This window comes from Centropristis striata, chromosome 13 (assembly GCF_030273125.1).
Source record: "Centropristis striata isolate RG_2023a ecotype Rhode Island chromosome 13, C.striata_1.0, whole genome shotgun sequence".
Taxonomy (NCBI): domain Eukaryota; kingdom Metazoa; phylum Chordata; class Actinopteri; order Perciformes; family Serranidae; genus Centropristis; species Centropristis striata.
In genome coordinates this window covers 22527164-22540344 of record NC_081529.1, presented here as the reverse complement: position 1 = coordinate 22540344, position 13181 = coordinate 22527164, and the positions used below count along the sequence as shown (strand labels likewise).

The 13181-nt window shown below is 40.3% G+C and overlaps 1 protein-coding gene across 2 annotated transcripts in view; it reads left to right on the top strand.

The window, feature by feature from the left end:
* The window catches only part of si:dkeyp-113d7.10 (uncharacterized), a 30964-nt gene that overhangs the window by 9402 nt on the left and 8381 nt on the right, over positions 1-13181 (top strand). For both annotated transcript variants that reach the window (XM_059347271.1, XM_059347270.1), the window contains exons 2-4: positions 10246-10569; positions 10926-11279; positions 12144-12379. In XM_059347271.1, coding sequence (XP_059203254.1) covers positions 10246-10569; positions 10926-11279; positions 12144-12379 — 914 coding nt within the window. The remainder of the gene's footprint in view (positions 1-10245; positions 10570-10925; positions 11280-12143; positions 12380-13181) is intronic.

The window sequence follows — 13181 nt, the reverse complement described above, 5'->3', positions numbered from 1 at the left end:
GAAGGCTAGTTTTCATCTGTAGTCCCCTGGCCATGATGTAAAAAAGCAGAGAATTTCGAAACAAAGAACAAACAAACAAAAAAAACAAAAAAAAACAAACAAACAAAATAATAAAAAAATACGTACAATATACAAAATACATATACAAACACTTACAATACGATTAAGAAAAAATACAACATCACATACAACATCACAACATAACATTTTATCATAGCATCAAACCAACACAACAGGCTTATCTTTTAGTGTTGGCAGCTACAATTAAGCCACAATTTCAACTTTTTTGTAAAGGCCTTGTATGTTGTTAGCAGTTTAACCTCCTCAGGTACTGAGTTCCACACACTTGCACTCCTTACTGACCAGGCCGACTTACTGAAAGTGCTCCTGCGCAGAGGAATATAACAGTCACCTCTGACAGAGCCTCGAGTAACACGCTCAAGGCTGTTTCTTTGGCTGATGAACTCTTGTAGAGGATCTGGAGCCAGTTTATGCAGGACTTTATAGGTCAGTTTTAAGTCTGCAAATGTTTGAAGACTGTCGCAATTTAAAATACTGTATTTTTTTAAAATTGCACAGTGATGATAGTGCCTAGGTTTTTTATCCATAACTTTAATTGCTTGTTTATACAAGATTTCCAATGGTTTCTTTGAACAATGACCAGCCTGGGACCAGCTGGTTAGGCAATAGTTAAAGTGGCTAAAAATCATTGAATGCAAATACATTTTTGCGGCTTCAGTTGACATTTCATTTCGAATTGCACGAAAATTTGCAAGATTAAACTTGATTTTTTTACACAATTTGCCAATATGGGCTTTAAAAGAAAGCTCTGAATCTATTATTATACCAAGATATTTATATTGCCTGACAATTTGTAGTCTTTCTCCATTAACATGTATGTCGGGGTTAGATGATACTCTATTTGTTTTAGTGAAATACATGCCGACAGTTTTAGAAGTGTTTAGCTGCAGACAGCACTCCTGCAACCAAGTTGTAACACAGGACATTGTATTAATGAGTTTAGCAGCAACAGTGTCTTTGGTGGGACCATGAACAAAGAAAACCGTATCATCTGCATACATTAAGCATTCAGCCTCCGGACAAACAGTGGGCAAATCATTAATATAAAGACTAAATAAAAGGGGGCCTAATATTGACCCCTGAGGGACACCGGAGGTTAGTCTAAGAGAGTCAGATCTGCAATTATTAACCGATACAGATTGTGTTCGATCATGCAGATATGATTCAATCCAGCTCACAACGCTTTGAGAGAAGTTAAATTTTAAGAGCTTAGTAAGAAGAACAGAATGATTTACTGTATCAAATGCTTTCCTGAGGTCCAAAAACACCGCCCCTACAACTCCACCCTTATCGAGAAAGAATTTTATTTTCTCAATAAAGAGGCATGTAGCCATTTCAGTGGAATGCTTGGATCTAAAACCAAACTGCATGGCATGGAGAGAGGGGGAGCTGCTGTTTAAGTGATGGACAATCTGCTGTGCCACCCATTTTTCTGCGATTTTGGAAATAGCTGGAAGAATGCTTATTGGGCGATAGTTATGCAAGGAAGTTGAGTCACCGGATTTAAAAACAGGGGTAACAATAGCAGATTTCCAGGCCTTTGGGAACTGACCAAATGAGATTGAAAGATTAATAATTGAGGCAATAGGAGTGGCGAGAGCTGAACCTAGATCTTTAAGCATGTTCGGGTCCATTCCAAAAACGTCCTTTGCTTTAGATGGTTTAAGCGATCGAATTAAATTGATAACTTTAGTCTCAGTAATATTTGTAATAGTAAAGGACTGCGTTGCAGGCAATGCAGGGTATTCTCTCCTTTGTTTTATTGTAAATGTATCTGAAATTGCTGACACAGACTCAATGAAGTAGTTGTTGAAAGCATCAGCTATCACTTGAGGTTCTGTCAAGATAATTCCATTTAAGTGAATTTGCATTAGTTTTGTTTTGGGTTTTTTTGGGGAATCACCCAATAGTTTTTTAATATAATTCCAGGTTATTTTAGAGTTCCCCCTCGCACTATTCAAGGCAGTAATGAAGAAATCAGCTTTAGATTTTCTAATTTCTTTCACTACCCTATTTCTCAATGAAATAAATTGGTGCCTGTTATGTCCTAATTTGATTGACAGCTTCAAAGAGTGATCTCGTTCTTTCATGAGTTCCAGAATAGATTTATTTAGCCAAGGAAGGCCATTCTTTCTGGCTTTTAGTTTAGTTATCCGTGTAAATTGCATAATAATTTGTTGTATTTTGTTGGCCATAATAGAACAGTCCATATCTAAGTTTTTACCAGTGAGCAATTCATCCCAGTTTACTTCTTTGATTGAATCTTGGAAATTTTGTTGTTCCTGTTTTGGTATTCTATAGAGTTCAGTAGCAGCCAGAGGTTTGAAACGCTTTTTATTTAATTTTCTTGCGACCATTATAAGATTGTGATCAGACATTCCTGTGAGCATATTGTATGACTTCAAGATCCTTTCTGGCATATTAGTAAAAGTTAAATCAATCTGGGTGCTGGTGGAGTTTGTAATTCGTGTAGGGCCATTAATTACCTGAGTCATATCCATATCATCCATGACCTTTTTCAAATTTTTCCTAGCTTTGTTAACTTCCCAATTAACATTTAAGTCACCCATTATTATCACCTCTTTTGCAAAATTTAGTTGTTTCAATAAAATTTCCAGCTTTTCAAAAAAATCCACATTTGAAGAAGGAGGCCTATAAATAACTACAAGAATAAAAGACATTTGCTGTGACAAGGAAACAGTTAGTCCAGAAAATTCTAATCCAATCTCACCTGTGACATGTATCTCATTACAATTAAAAGTATCCTTTGCATAAATCATAACACCTCCTCCCCTTGAACCCTGTCTGTCTTTTCTGAAAATGTTATAACCAGGTACAGATAGTATTGCTGAAGGCGAAGATTCACAAAGCCATGTCTCAGATAGGCAAAGGAAGTCAATATTAGAGTCAGTGAGAAGGTGATGGACCTGATCACTTTTTGTTAGAATACTTCGTATATTTAAGTGTGCACAAAGAATGCCTTTTGGTTTATGTGTTGAATCCCATATTAATTTAGAGTTACTAACGGTTTGAAACACATAGAGCTGCAGGACTTATAGATTATATATCTTTTATAGTATATTCTATATGTTGCAGTGAAATCAGAAGATCAGAAGTTTGTTTTGATGAGATCATGAGATCATTGAAGGCTGAAGGACGGATCAGAGAGATTTAAAGTGTTGAACCAACAGTTTACTCTGAGCTGTCAGATCTCTGCGGGGCTCATTTAATAACTTAAACTAACAAAGCATCAGGACCTTTGACCTGAGCGTGTCAGGGCCGCAGCCTCATTACCTCGCAGTCGGCGGTGAGCCTCTGATGACACGCAACCATTAACAGTTTGAGATCATCATCATCATCTCAGTGTTATGACAGAAACAAACATGGAGATACAAAATCACTAATTTGATAACAATATTGGACTTTATGACCAGTGAACGTATTGAAATTACAGTTTTCTACATTGATGAATCATAAATATGTTCCAAGTACAGACGCACAACTGTTCTAATAAACTCGTCAAAAAAAGTTTAGAAATGTTTTTTCTCCCCTTTAATAACACTAACTGGTGTTGTATTATACAGGTGCATCTCAACAAATTAGAATATCATAGCAAAGTTTATTTATGTCAGTAATTCAATTCAAAAAGTGAAATAACGCGGGCACTAGGACAACCAGGAAATTTGCAGAGGTTTGTTTTCATATTGTTTTTTTATATTATACAGGGCTTGAAGACCTCCGGCACGGTGCCGGAAATCCGGCTCGGGATTTTTTTTGGTGTTTGTTTTTTTTTTAATCATGTTTAAAAAAAACAAACAAACCCTTAGTTAGTTAGATCTGGGTATGACCGGGGAGGGCGGCATTACGGTGGATAGCGTATAGCCTGCTGGAGAAGAAGGCGGCTCATCGGCGAGCGTGCTTTAGACCCACGTCATTACTATTTCTCAAGAAAGTGACTGGAGACAAATCAAGCGACTCCTTCTTACTCTCTTTTTAACGACCCGCTAACGAGCCGGAGGCCGGCTCGTTAAGAAGAGCCGCCATTAGCGGCAGTTATCTCTGTAGCAGTACAGTGTGTATGTGCTGCTGCTGCAGGAGAAACAGCGATCTGTTAGTTTACAACAAGCACCGGACACTCGGTGCGCAGTTAGCGCGTACCGTTAATTCACGATCACTATGTTTATGATCAGCGGAGACACTGTGCATAATAATTAGCCATGCTGCTTTGTTTATGATCATTTGCTGTGCACAGTTAACGACGGCGAAAACCATACATCACCTCCAGAGTCTCTAAATCGCTCTGGGGGCTAACTTGTGGAGACACGCAGAGTGAGCGGACATTTGAGAGGGTGTGGCATGAGACTTTCCCGGTGGTAGTAGAAACAAGGCTATACGGTCCGTGCGTGCGCTCTCCCACATTTCCACCGGGCGCGGAGCGGCTCCGCCGCGGGTTTGTTCCGTCCTCTGCCCGGAGTCAGTTCCCACCAGCCGCGTAACGGCAGCGTAGCGAGCCAGCCGTATACACGCGAGATAACGAGTACACGCGATAATCCTGACCATACGGAAGACCGCGAGATCCCGTGATAAACTGTGCAAAAAATTATTTGGTGCCCTCTAGATGTTTGCTCTCATTTAGCTCTCAAAGTGCACAAAATAGATTCATTTTACTTAAAAATGTACAAATTTTCTCCCGGGGGGGCATGCCCCCGGACCCCCCTAGGTGGTTTGGTTCGATACTTCTAATTGTCAGTACCATATCATTAATGACTTTGATCTGGATCTCCTTTTAACTGAATGCTAATATTCCCCCCCCCTTCAAGCCCTGATTATATCTTATATTATATTTTTATTATGTTGAAAAACGAGTGTGTGTATCTCTGTCATGAACGTATTATAGGTGTGTATATATATATATATATATATATATATATACACCGCGTTCCAAATTATTACGCAAATAGTATTTAAGTGTCATAAAGATTACATTTTTGGATTTTCAATTAAACTCATGGATGGTATTGTGTCTCAGGGCTCTTTGGATCACTGAAATCAATTTCAGACACCTGTGATAATTAGTTTGCGAGGTGAGCCCCATTAAGGAAAAACTACTTAAGAAGGGCGTTCCACATTATTAAGCAGATGACCATTTCCAAGCAACATGAGAAAGAATAAGGATCTCTCTGCTGCCGAAAAGCGTGAAATAGTTCAATGCCTTGGACAAGGTATGAAAACTTTAGATATTTCGCGAAAACTTAATCGTGATCATCGTACTGTTAAGAGATTTGTGGCTGATTCAGAGCACACACGGGTTTGTGCAGATAAAGGCACAATGAGGAAGGTTTCTGCCAGACAAAAACATCGGATTAAGAGAACAGCTGCTAAAATGCCATTACAAAGTAGCAAACAGATATTTGAAGCTGCTGGTGCCTCTGGAGTCCCACGCACATCAAGGTGTAGGATCCTCCAGAGGCTTGCAGCTATGCGTTATTCTATCAGTTATTCTATTCGGCCACCCCTAACCAATGCTCACAAGCAGAAACGGCTGCAGTGGGCCCAGAAATACATGAAGACTAATCGTCAAACAGTCTTGTTCACTGATGAGTGCCGTGCAACCCTGGATGGTCCAGATGGATGGAGTGGTGGATGGTTGGTGGGCGGCCACCATGTCCCAACAAGGCTACGACGTCAGCAAGGAGGTGGCGAGGCATGTTTTGGGCCGAATCATGGGGAGAGAGCTGGTCGGCCCCTTTAGGGTCCCTGAAGGTGTGAAAATGACCTCTGAAAAGTATTTGGAGTTTCTGACTGACCACTTTCTCCCATGGTACAAAAAGAAGAACCGTGCTTTCAGTAACAAAATCATCATGCATGACAATGCACCATCTCATGCTGCAAGGAATACCTCTGCATCATTGGCTGCTATGGGCATAAAATGAGAGAAACTCATGGTGTGGCCCCCATCCTTCCCTGACCTCAACCCTATTGAGAACCTTTGGAGCATCCTCAAGCGAAAGATCTATGAGGGTGGGAGGCAGTTCACATCCAAACAGCAGCTCTGGGAGGCTATTCTGACATCCTGCAAAGAAATTCAAGCACAAACTCTCCAAACACTCACAAGGTCAATGGATGCAAGAATTGTGAAGCTGCTATCAAATAAGGGGTCCTATGTTAAAATGTAATTTGACTTGTTAAGATGATTTTGATTGAAATAGCTTTTGATTTCAGTAAATATGACCTCCGAATGCTGGAAAATCCAAAAATGAGCATTTTCAGTTCTTAAAAACCTATAAAATGTTATAAAACTCTGTTGTGCGTAATAATGTGGAACAGTGCATTTTAAGTTTTTTATTTAAAAAAAAATACTGTTATCATTGAGAGGTTTGTCCAATCACATTACAATTCATTAAACTAATGGTTGATGACTTAAATTATGCTGACTGTCATTTGCATCGACTATTTAGGAAAATCTGAGAAAAAACTCAGTTGCATAATAATTTGGAACACAGTGTGTGTGTGTATATGTGTATATATATATATATATGTATATACGTATATATATATATATATATATATATATATATATATATATGTGTATATATATGTGTATGTATGTATATATGTGTGTGTGTCTGAGTGAAGGGCCTGGGAGTCACGTTATAAACGGCGTGGAACACGTCATCTGCATTCGTCCCCCTATCTCTCTCGCTGTCCATCGTACTGTCTTTGGGTCTTTAAGTCACAGCTCTTCTTTGACGATGGCAAAAAGAACAATTTATGATCTTTTTTCAAAATCCGGCTGCTCCTGTACCAGGGCCAGACCCCAACGCAGCCATCTGCCGAGGTAGATGAAAAAATTTGTTTCCCCGTTTTTCGAGAGGAATGAAGGAATTCAACTGGCTTCGGTATTCCAAATTAAATAATACAATGAACTGCATCTTTTGCTGTCGATTTTGTGGGCCAAAACATGCTGGCAACACTATGCTTCATGGACTTAATGAAGCAATGGAAGCAAGATGGCGGCGCGACTACCGCCCAGTGGCACTCACACCAGTGATCACCAAGTGCTTCGAGTGGCTGATCCAGCAGCACATCCTAGCCAGCCTCCCACCCACCTTTGATCCCACCCACCTTTGATCCACATATGCATCCACAGAAGGTATGCATATAGAGCAGGAAGGTCTACAGAAGATGCCATCAGCACTGCTCTCCACAGTGCACTGTACCACCTAGAACACCAGGGGAGCTATGTGAGGATGCTCTTTGTAGACTTCAGCTCTGCATTTAACACCATAATTCCGGGGTGACAAACTCACCAACCTGGGAATCTCCTCATCCACCTGCCAATGGATTATGGACTTCCTGACCAACCGACCTCAAACAGTGAGAATAGGCTAACACATCTCATCCCAACTCGCACTCAGCACTGGCACCCCCCAGGGCTGTGTATTGAGTCCCCTGCTGTATTCTCTCTACACTTACGACTGCACCCCCACCCACCCTACCAACACCATCGTCAAGTAAGCGGACGACACAACCGTCGTTGGTCTCATCTCGGGGGGAGACGAGGACGCCTATCGGGAGGAAGTCTGCAGACTGGTGGGGTGGTGTAAGGTCAACAATCTCATCCTCAACACTTCCAAAACAAAAGAAATAATCATGGAATTTCGAAGGAAAAAGACAGACATAGAGCCGCTCCACATTAACCGGGAATGTGTGGAGAAGGTTCCTGTCTTCAAGTTCCTGGGCGCACACATCACAGAGAACCTTTCTTGGACTACCAACACCCACCACATGGTCAAGAAGGCCCAGCAGCGACTTCACTTCCTGAGAATACTCAGAAAACACCACCTGGAAGAGAAACTGCTGGTGTCATTCTACCGCTGCTCCATTGAAAGCGTGCTGGCCTACTGCATTTCCACCTGGTATACCAGCTGCTCAGCAGCGGACAAGAAGGCCTTACAAAGGATCCCCAATGCCGCAAAAAAAAAATCACCGGCTGTGCCCTCCCTTCCCTGCAGGACATTTTCAGTTCCCGCTGTCTCACCAGATCTGCAAACATTTTGAAAGACCCCTCATACCCAGGTCATCATATATTTGTACTGCTGCCCTCCGGCAAACGTTTCATGTCCATCAAATCACACACAAACCGATTCAGAAACAGTTTTTACCCCATCGCAATACGGACACTGAACACTTGCAGTCACCCTCACACACGGTCACTTAGAGACTGAGCCCCTCTGAGTGTCGCTGTTTGCACTTTATGCACTTTTCTCATTCTACCACAAAACATGCACTAGAGAATGTATGTGAATGTATGTGGGAATATGGGAGGGTAGAGAGGGGGGCTGTCTGTGAATGTCTGTGATTAGCTGGACATGTATGTTTTATTTTGTCTTGTATTATGTTAGAACTCTATGTTCTATGTTATTTATCTTTAATCTATAAGCACCAAGAGGACTGCCATCAAATTTCGTTGTATTTTTGTGCAATGACAAAGAATTCTATTCTATTCTATGCCGGCAACACTAAGTTTGCCGAGGCAACAGGTACTAACAACAGGGTAATATTGGCAAGGAGAGCAGTTTCGGGGTTGCTGCAGGGTTTTAAAAGGTATTGAAAGGTAGAACATTAGTCAAAAATGAGGCCATTGAAAGGTAATAAACGTCATCTGACGAGTTATCAAATTTTCGAACCATTTGCCACTGAGTGCCAGCAGCGCTGTCCAAAAGACGCAACGGGAGCCACAGACAGAAAACTCTGTGCACAGCATCAACAATGCAAGCTGAGGTTTGGGAGTTTCTGCTAGATTCATTGAGTAGTGACAGCCCGCAGCTGCTATTTTATGCCTGCTGCTACCTCAGAATAGGGGATTGTTTTATTTTATTATTTTTTAAAACTCTACAACAGTGAACAGTCTTCTGCTCTTTCGCGGCGGGGAGCGACTGGAACAGTGCCACGTATCAAACCCTTGAGATGTCATAACAACTGTAACAGTGCGAATGAAACATTTCATGTCTTCATGTATTTAATTTCTTCTAATTACAATGATTATGGCTTATATTTAATGAAGACCTAAAATGTACGGTCTCAAAAAATTAATATTACAAAAGACCAATTTTAAAAAGTGTGTTTAATATTGACTGAGAGGACTCAATATCATGCCAAATCGAGGCTGGATCATAGTTGTGCCAGCTTGTAATCACCCGCAGGTGTGAAGCCAGTCGGTAAAATCTAAGATTTGGTACATCTAGTCCACCATCAGAACCTGCCATTTGAAGTTTTGTCATCTTGAGACAGGGCCTCCTCTTGCTCCAAATGAAGGAGCTTAGCCAGCCTTCAAGCACCTTAATAGTTTTATTTTATTTTATTATTTTAGATTATATATTTTATTGTTTTATATTTTAGTTTATATTTTTTATTTAATTTAATTTAAAAAATAAAATAATTATAATATATTATGTTATTATATAATATAATTATATATATATATAGAGAGAGGATGAATTAATCATTTATTCATGTGTTTGTCAGCAGAAAGTGGGTCGTCCTGTGAGGCGGAGGGTCAGAGGACAGATGGACGCTCGTTACATTTGTTCGTTTTCTGTTATTAATAATTAACAGGAACAGACGTGGAGAGGATAATCACAGAAACTTTACAGACTAGAGACCTAGAGCATTCAGAGGATGCATGGCTGACACACTAGACTCGCACTAAGCAGCAACACAACACACAAGCTGCCACACAAAGTACACAAATCTACCAAATGTCAAAAGTTTCTGAAACCAGATCATAGCATGGAGTTTTCTCAGGAATTTATATTTATTTTCAATATTTTAAAAATGATGAAATTTTGCACCAAAAGTAATCAACTAAAGAATTAAAAACTGAGCATGAGAATGGACTTCATACTTGTACATACAGTAGTGTTCAAAATAATAACAGTTCAATGTGACTAACCAGATTAATCCAGGTTTTTAGTATATTTTTTATTGCTACATGGCAAACAAGGTACCAGTAGGTGCAGTAGATTCTCAGAAAACCAACAAGACCCAGCATTCGTGATATGCACACTCTTAAGGCTGTGCAATTGGGCAATTGCACCCGCTAACCTGGACTATACCTCTAACCCAGACTGTACCCTCTAACCTTGTCATCTCTCCCTGCAGACCAGCTGAAGTCCGTCATGGAGAAAGTTCTGGACTTTGCAGTTCACGAGCTGACGAAGATCGTGGAGGCGTCGTTTGACGACCTGCTGCTGGAGATCACCAAGATGGAGCGAGAGCAGCAGGTGCTGGAGGAACGGCTGGACCGGAGCTCCGACAGGGCCGGGGCCGGAGGCGCAGACAAAGGGAGAGCAGAGAAGAGGAGAGGAGGAGCAGGAGGAAGGAGGAGGGGGTCGGAGAACGACTCCGTGTCTCCCAGTGGATCTGAAGACGCCCGCGAGGAGCTCGCCGAGGTCACCGTGTCCAAAGACACGCCAGAGACGGACGGTGAGTGGAGACAAACATTCCTCTAAACATTTTAAATAATTGAACAGCTTGCAAAACAAAACCTCCAAATGTTTTTGTGCTAATCAGGCTGTAACAAATATAAAATAAAGACATCCAAAAGTGTCTTTTCTTAAAAAAAATCACCAAAATCTGTTTATCGAAGAAAGCAACTTTAAAAACAGATCTTGGCTGACATCTGATACTACTGTAAACCACTGAGAAACCTTTTGGTAGATTTTTTTTTTAGGGTTAAACCATATTTGCACCTATATAGACTATTTAGAGTTTGAACTTTCAGACGGCCTTTGAACGCATCATTGATATCTGTTTCTCACCTCCTTCACCCCCCCCCTCAGACCGGGACCGTCCCCCAGTCCTCTCCGTCTCTCAGGACTGGGTTCCCATCCTGGACAAAGTCTTTGGTCAGAAGTGGTGCAGCGACGTCTGGCAGATCAAGGAGATCGGAGGAGGAGGTGGGGGAGGTGAAGGAGGAGGTGGGCGGAGCCTGAGTGAGGGCGGGGCCGAGCAGGCGGCGCCGCTCTCCACCCCCTCTGTGACCCTGGAGCCGTCCCCCTCCTCCCCCCAGCAGGACCCCCGCTGGACTCCTCTGGAGGACATGGAGGTGTTTTCTCCCGACGAGGACGACCGTCAGAGGGAACCGGCCGGCCCGCCGCCAGGACCCTCACCTGGCCCCCCCCTCAGCCCCACAGGTGAGCCCGAGGAATATGGTGAAAAAAATTAATTTGAAGAATAACAAGTAGCCTTTCATACAAACAATAACTTGTAAGAGAATATATCACATCTTAAAGAGTGAACAGTATATTATATATTGCACACAGACAAAAGGTTGGTTGTTAAATAACGCCAAAGAATTATCCAAAATGAGACATACAGTACAAAAGTTTCATTACTGGTGGGACTGGAATATTGATAACAGCTGAAGTTAGATAAAAAAAGAAAAGGATAAATACAAAAATGAAAATAAATCAAATATGGTGGCTGAAAAAAAAATAGCAGTGACATTTAGATTAAAAATATATCTAATAAAAACACACTTGTCTCCTTACTGCCCCCCAGTGGATAGCTGTAATAATCATTTATAAATTTACAATTTAAAATAAAGTATCAATTCATGGGAATTTTTGGGGAAATTATTTTTTATTTAAATGAAACAATTTTATTAAAACATATATATGGTAAATATTCATATTCATAATTATTAAATTATAATGAATCAAATCATCAAAAATGTAATGAAAAATAATTGTATCATCAATCAAATCAAACTTTTTTTATGAAGCACTTTTCATACAATAAATGCAACACAAAGTGCTGTAAATAAATAAATACATAAAGACTCAGTTAAAAATAAATTAATAAATATCAAAATAAAAAAGTAAAGAATAAAATTTACACTCGGCTAAAAACTTTTTTATGAAAAATATACATTAAAAATAATTTAATCATATATATATATATATATATATATATATGAACTAAAAACTAATATAAAACATAGTTTTGATGGAGCTGAGTCCTGTTGGCGCCTGTCAATCAGCTGTTTGTCTCCTCAGGGTCGTGTGGTAGGCGCTCATCCGCCTCGATGCTTCACCGTCTCCTCACGCTGCCGTCTCAGCTGCTGGAGGACGACGACGAGGACACCGCCGCCAAGGAGACGCTTGCCGCGCTGGCCATCGAAGCCGCCAACGCAGAGTGCAGAGAGGGCGCCGAGACAGTCGCTGCGGTGACCCGGGAGGAGGAAGATGAGGAGGATGAGGAGGAAGAGGAGGAGGAGGACAAAGGGAGGAAGGTGAGGAGAGAACTGTTTATTTATTAACTGTTTTATTTTCAGTCAGTAACTATGAGGGCTGTTATAAGTTATTAACCCTCTGAATCCCAACGAGACAATTCAGGGCCTTTTTACTCTTCTTCCATTCTCCTCTCTTTGTCCTCGTGTTTCTCTGCAACATATAAAATCTATACAATCTATAAGTCCTGCAGCTCTATGGAATCAGCACAATCAGAACAACTCAAACATGTCTTATGCAGAATAACAGTTAGAATGACAGAAATCAGAAAAAAGTTGAATTTCTGATTGTAGGAATTATAATAAAATGTAATTTATATATAAAACTTTTTCAAGTGCCCACAGGTGTCAAGAATGTTGTTTAAAAAAAACACACAAAAATACACAGTGACAAAAAATACATAAAATTACCATAAAATGAGACAAAATAAAAAAAGACAAAATTTGAAAATCACATAAAATGACACATTTCCAAATGTAGATACATAATTCCAAAAAAAGGCAAAAAAAAAAAAGACTTAAGATGAAGTTGTACATATTCTCAGTATCGTCATGCTTCCAGCCTCTCCTGTCTACTCCTTTCTGCTCGGTCTCAGCAGAATCAATCATGTCTTCAGTGTCTCTGAGGAGCAGAATTCAATATTTTTAACAGGATCTGGTTAGTGCAAAAGCTTTATTTAAATGACACATGGAGAGCAAAGAGATTCTGACACAAATATCAACATTTAAGATTTGGTCACTTTTTAGAATGTTTTTACAGTTTCTTTCTATTGATAAACAAATGATTTTGGGTGATTTATTTATT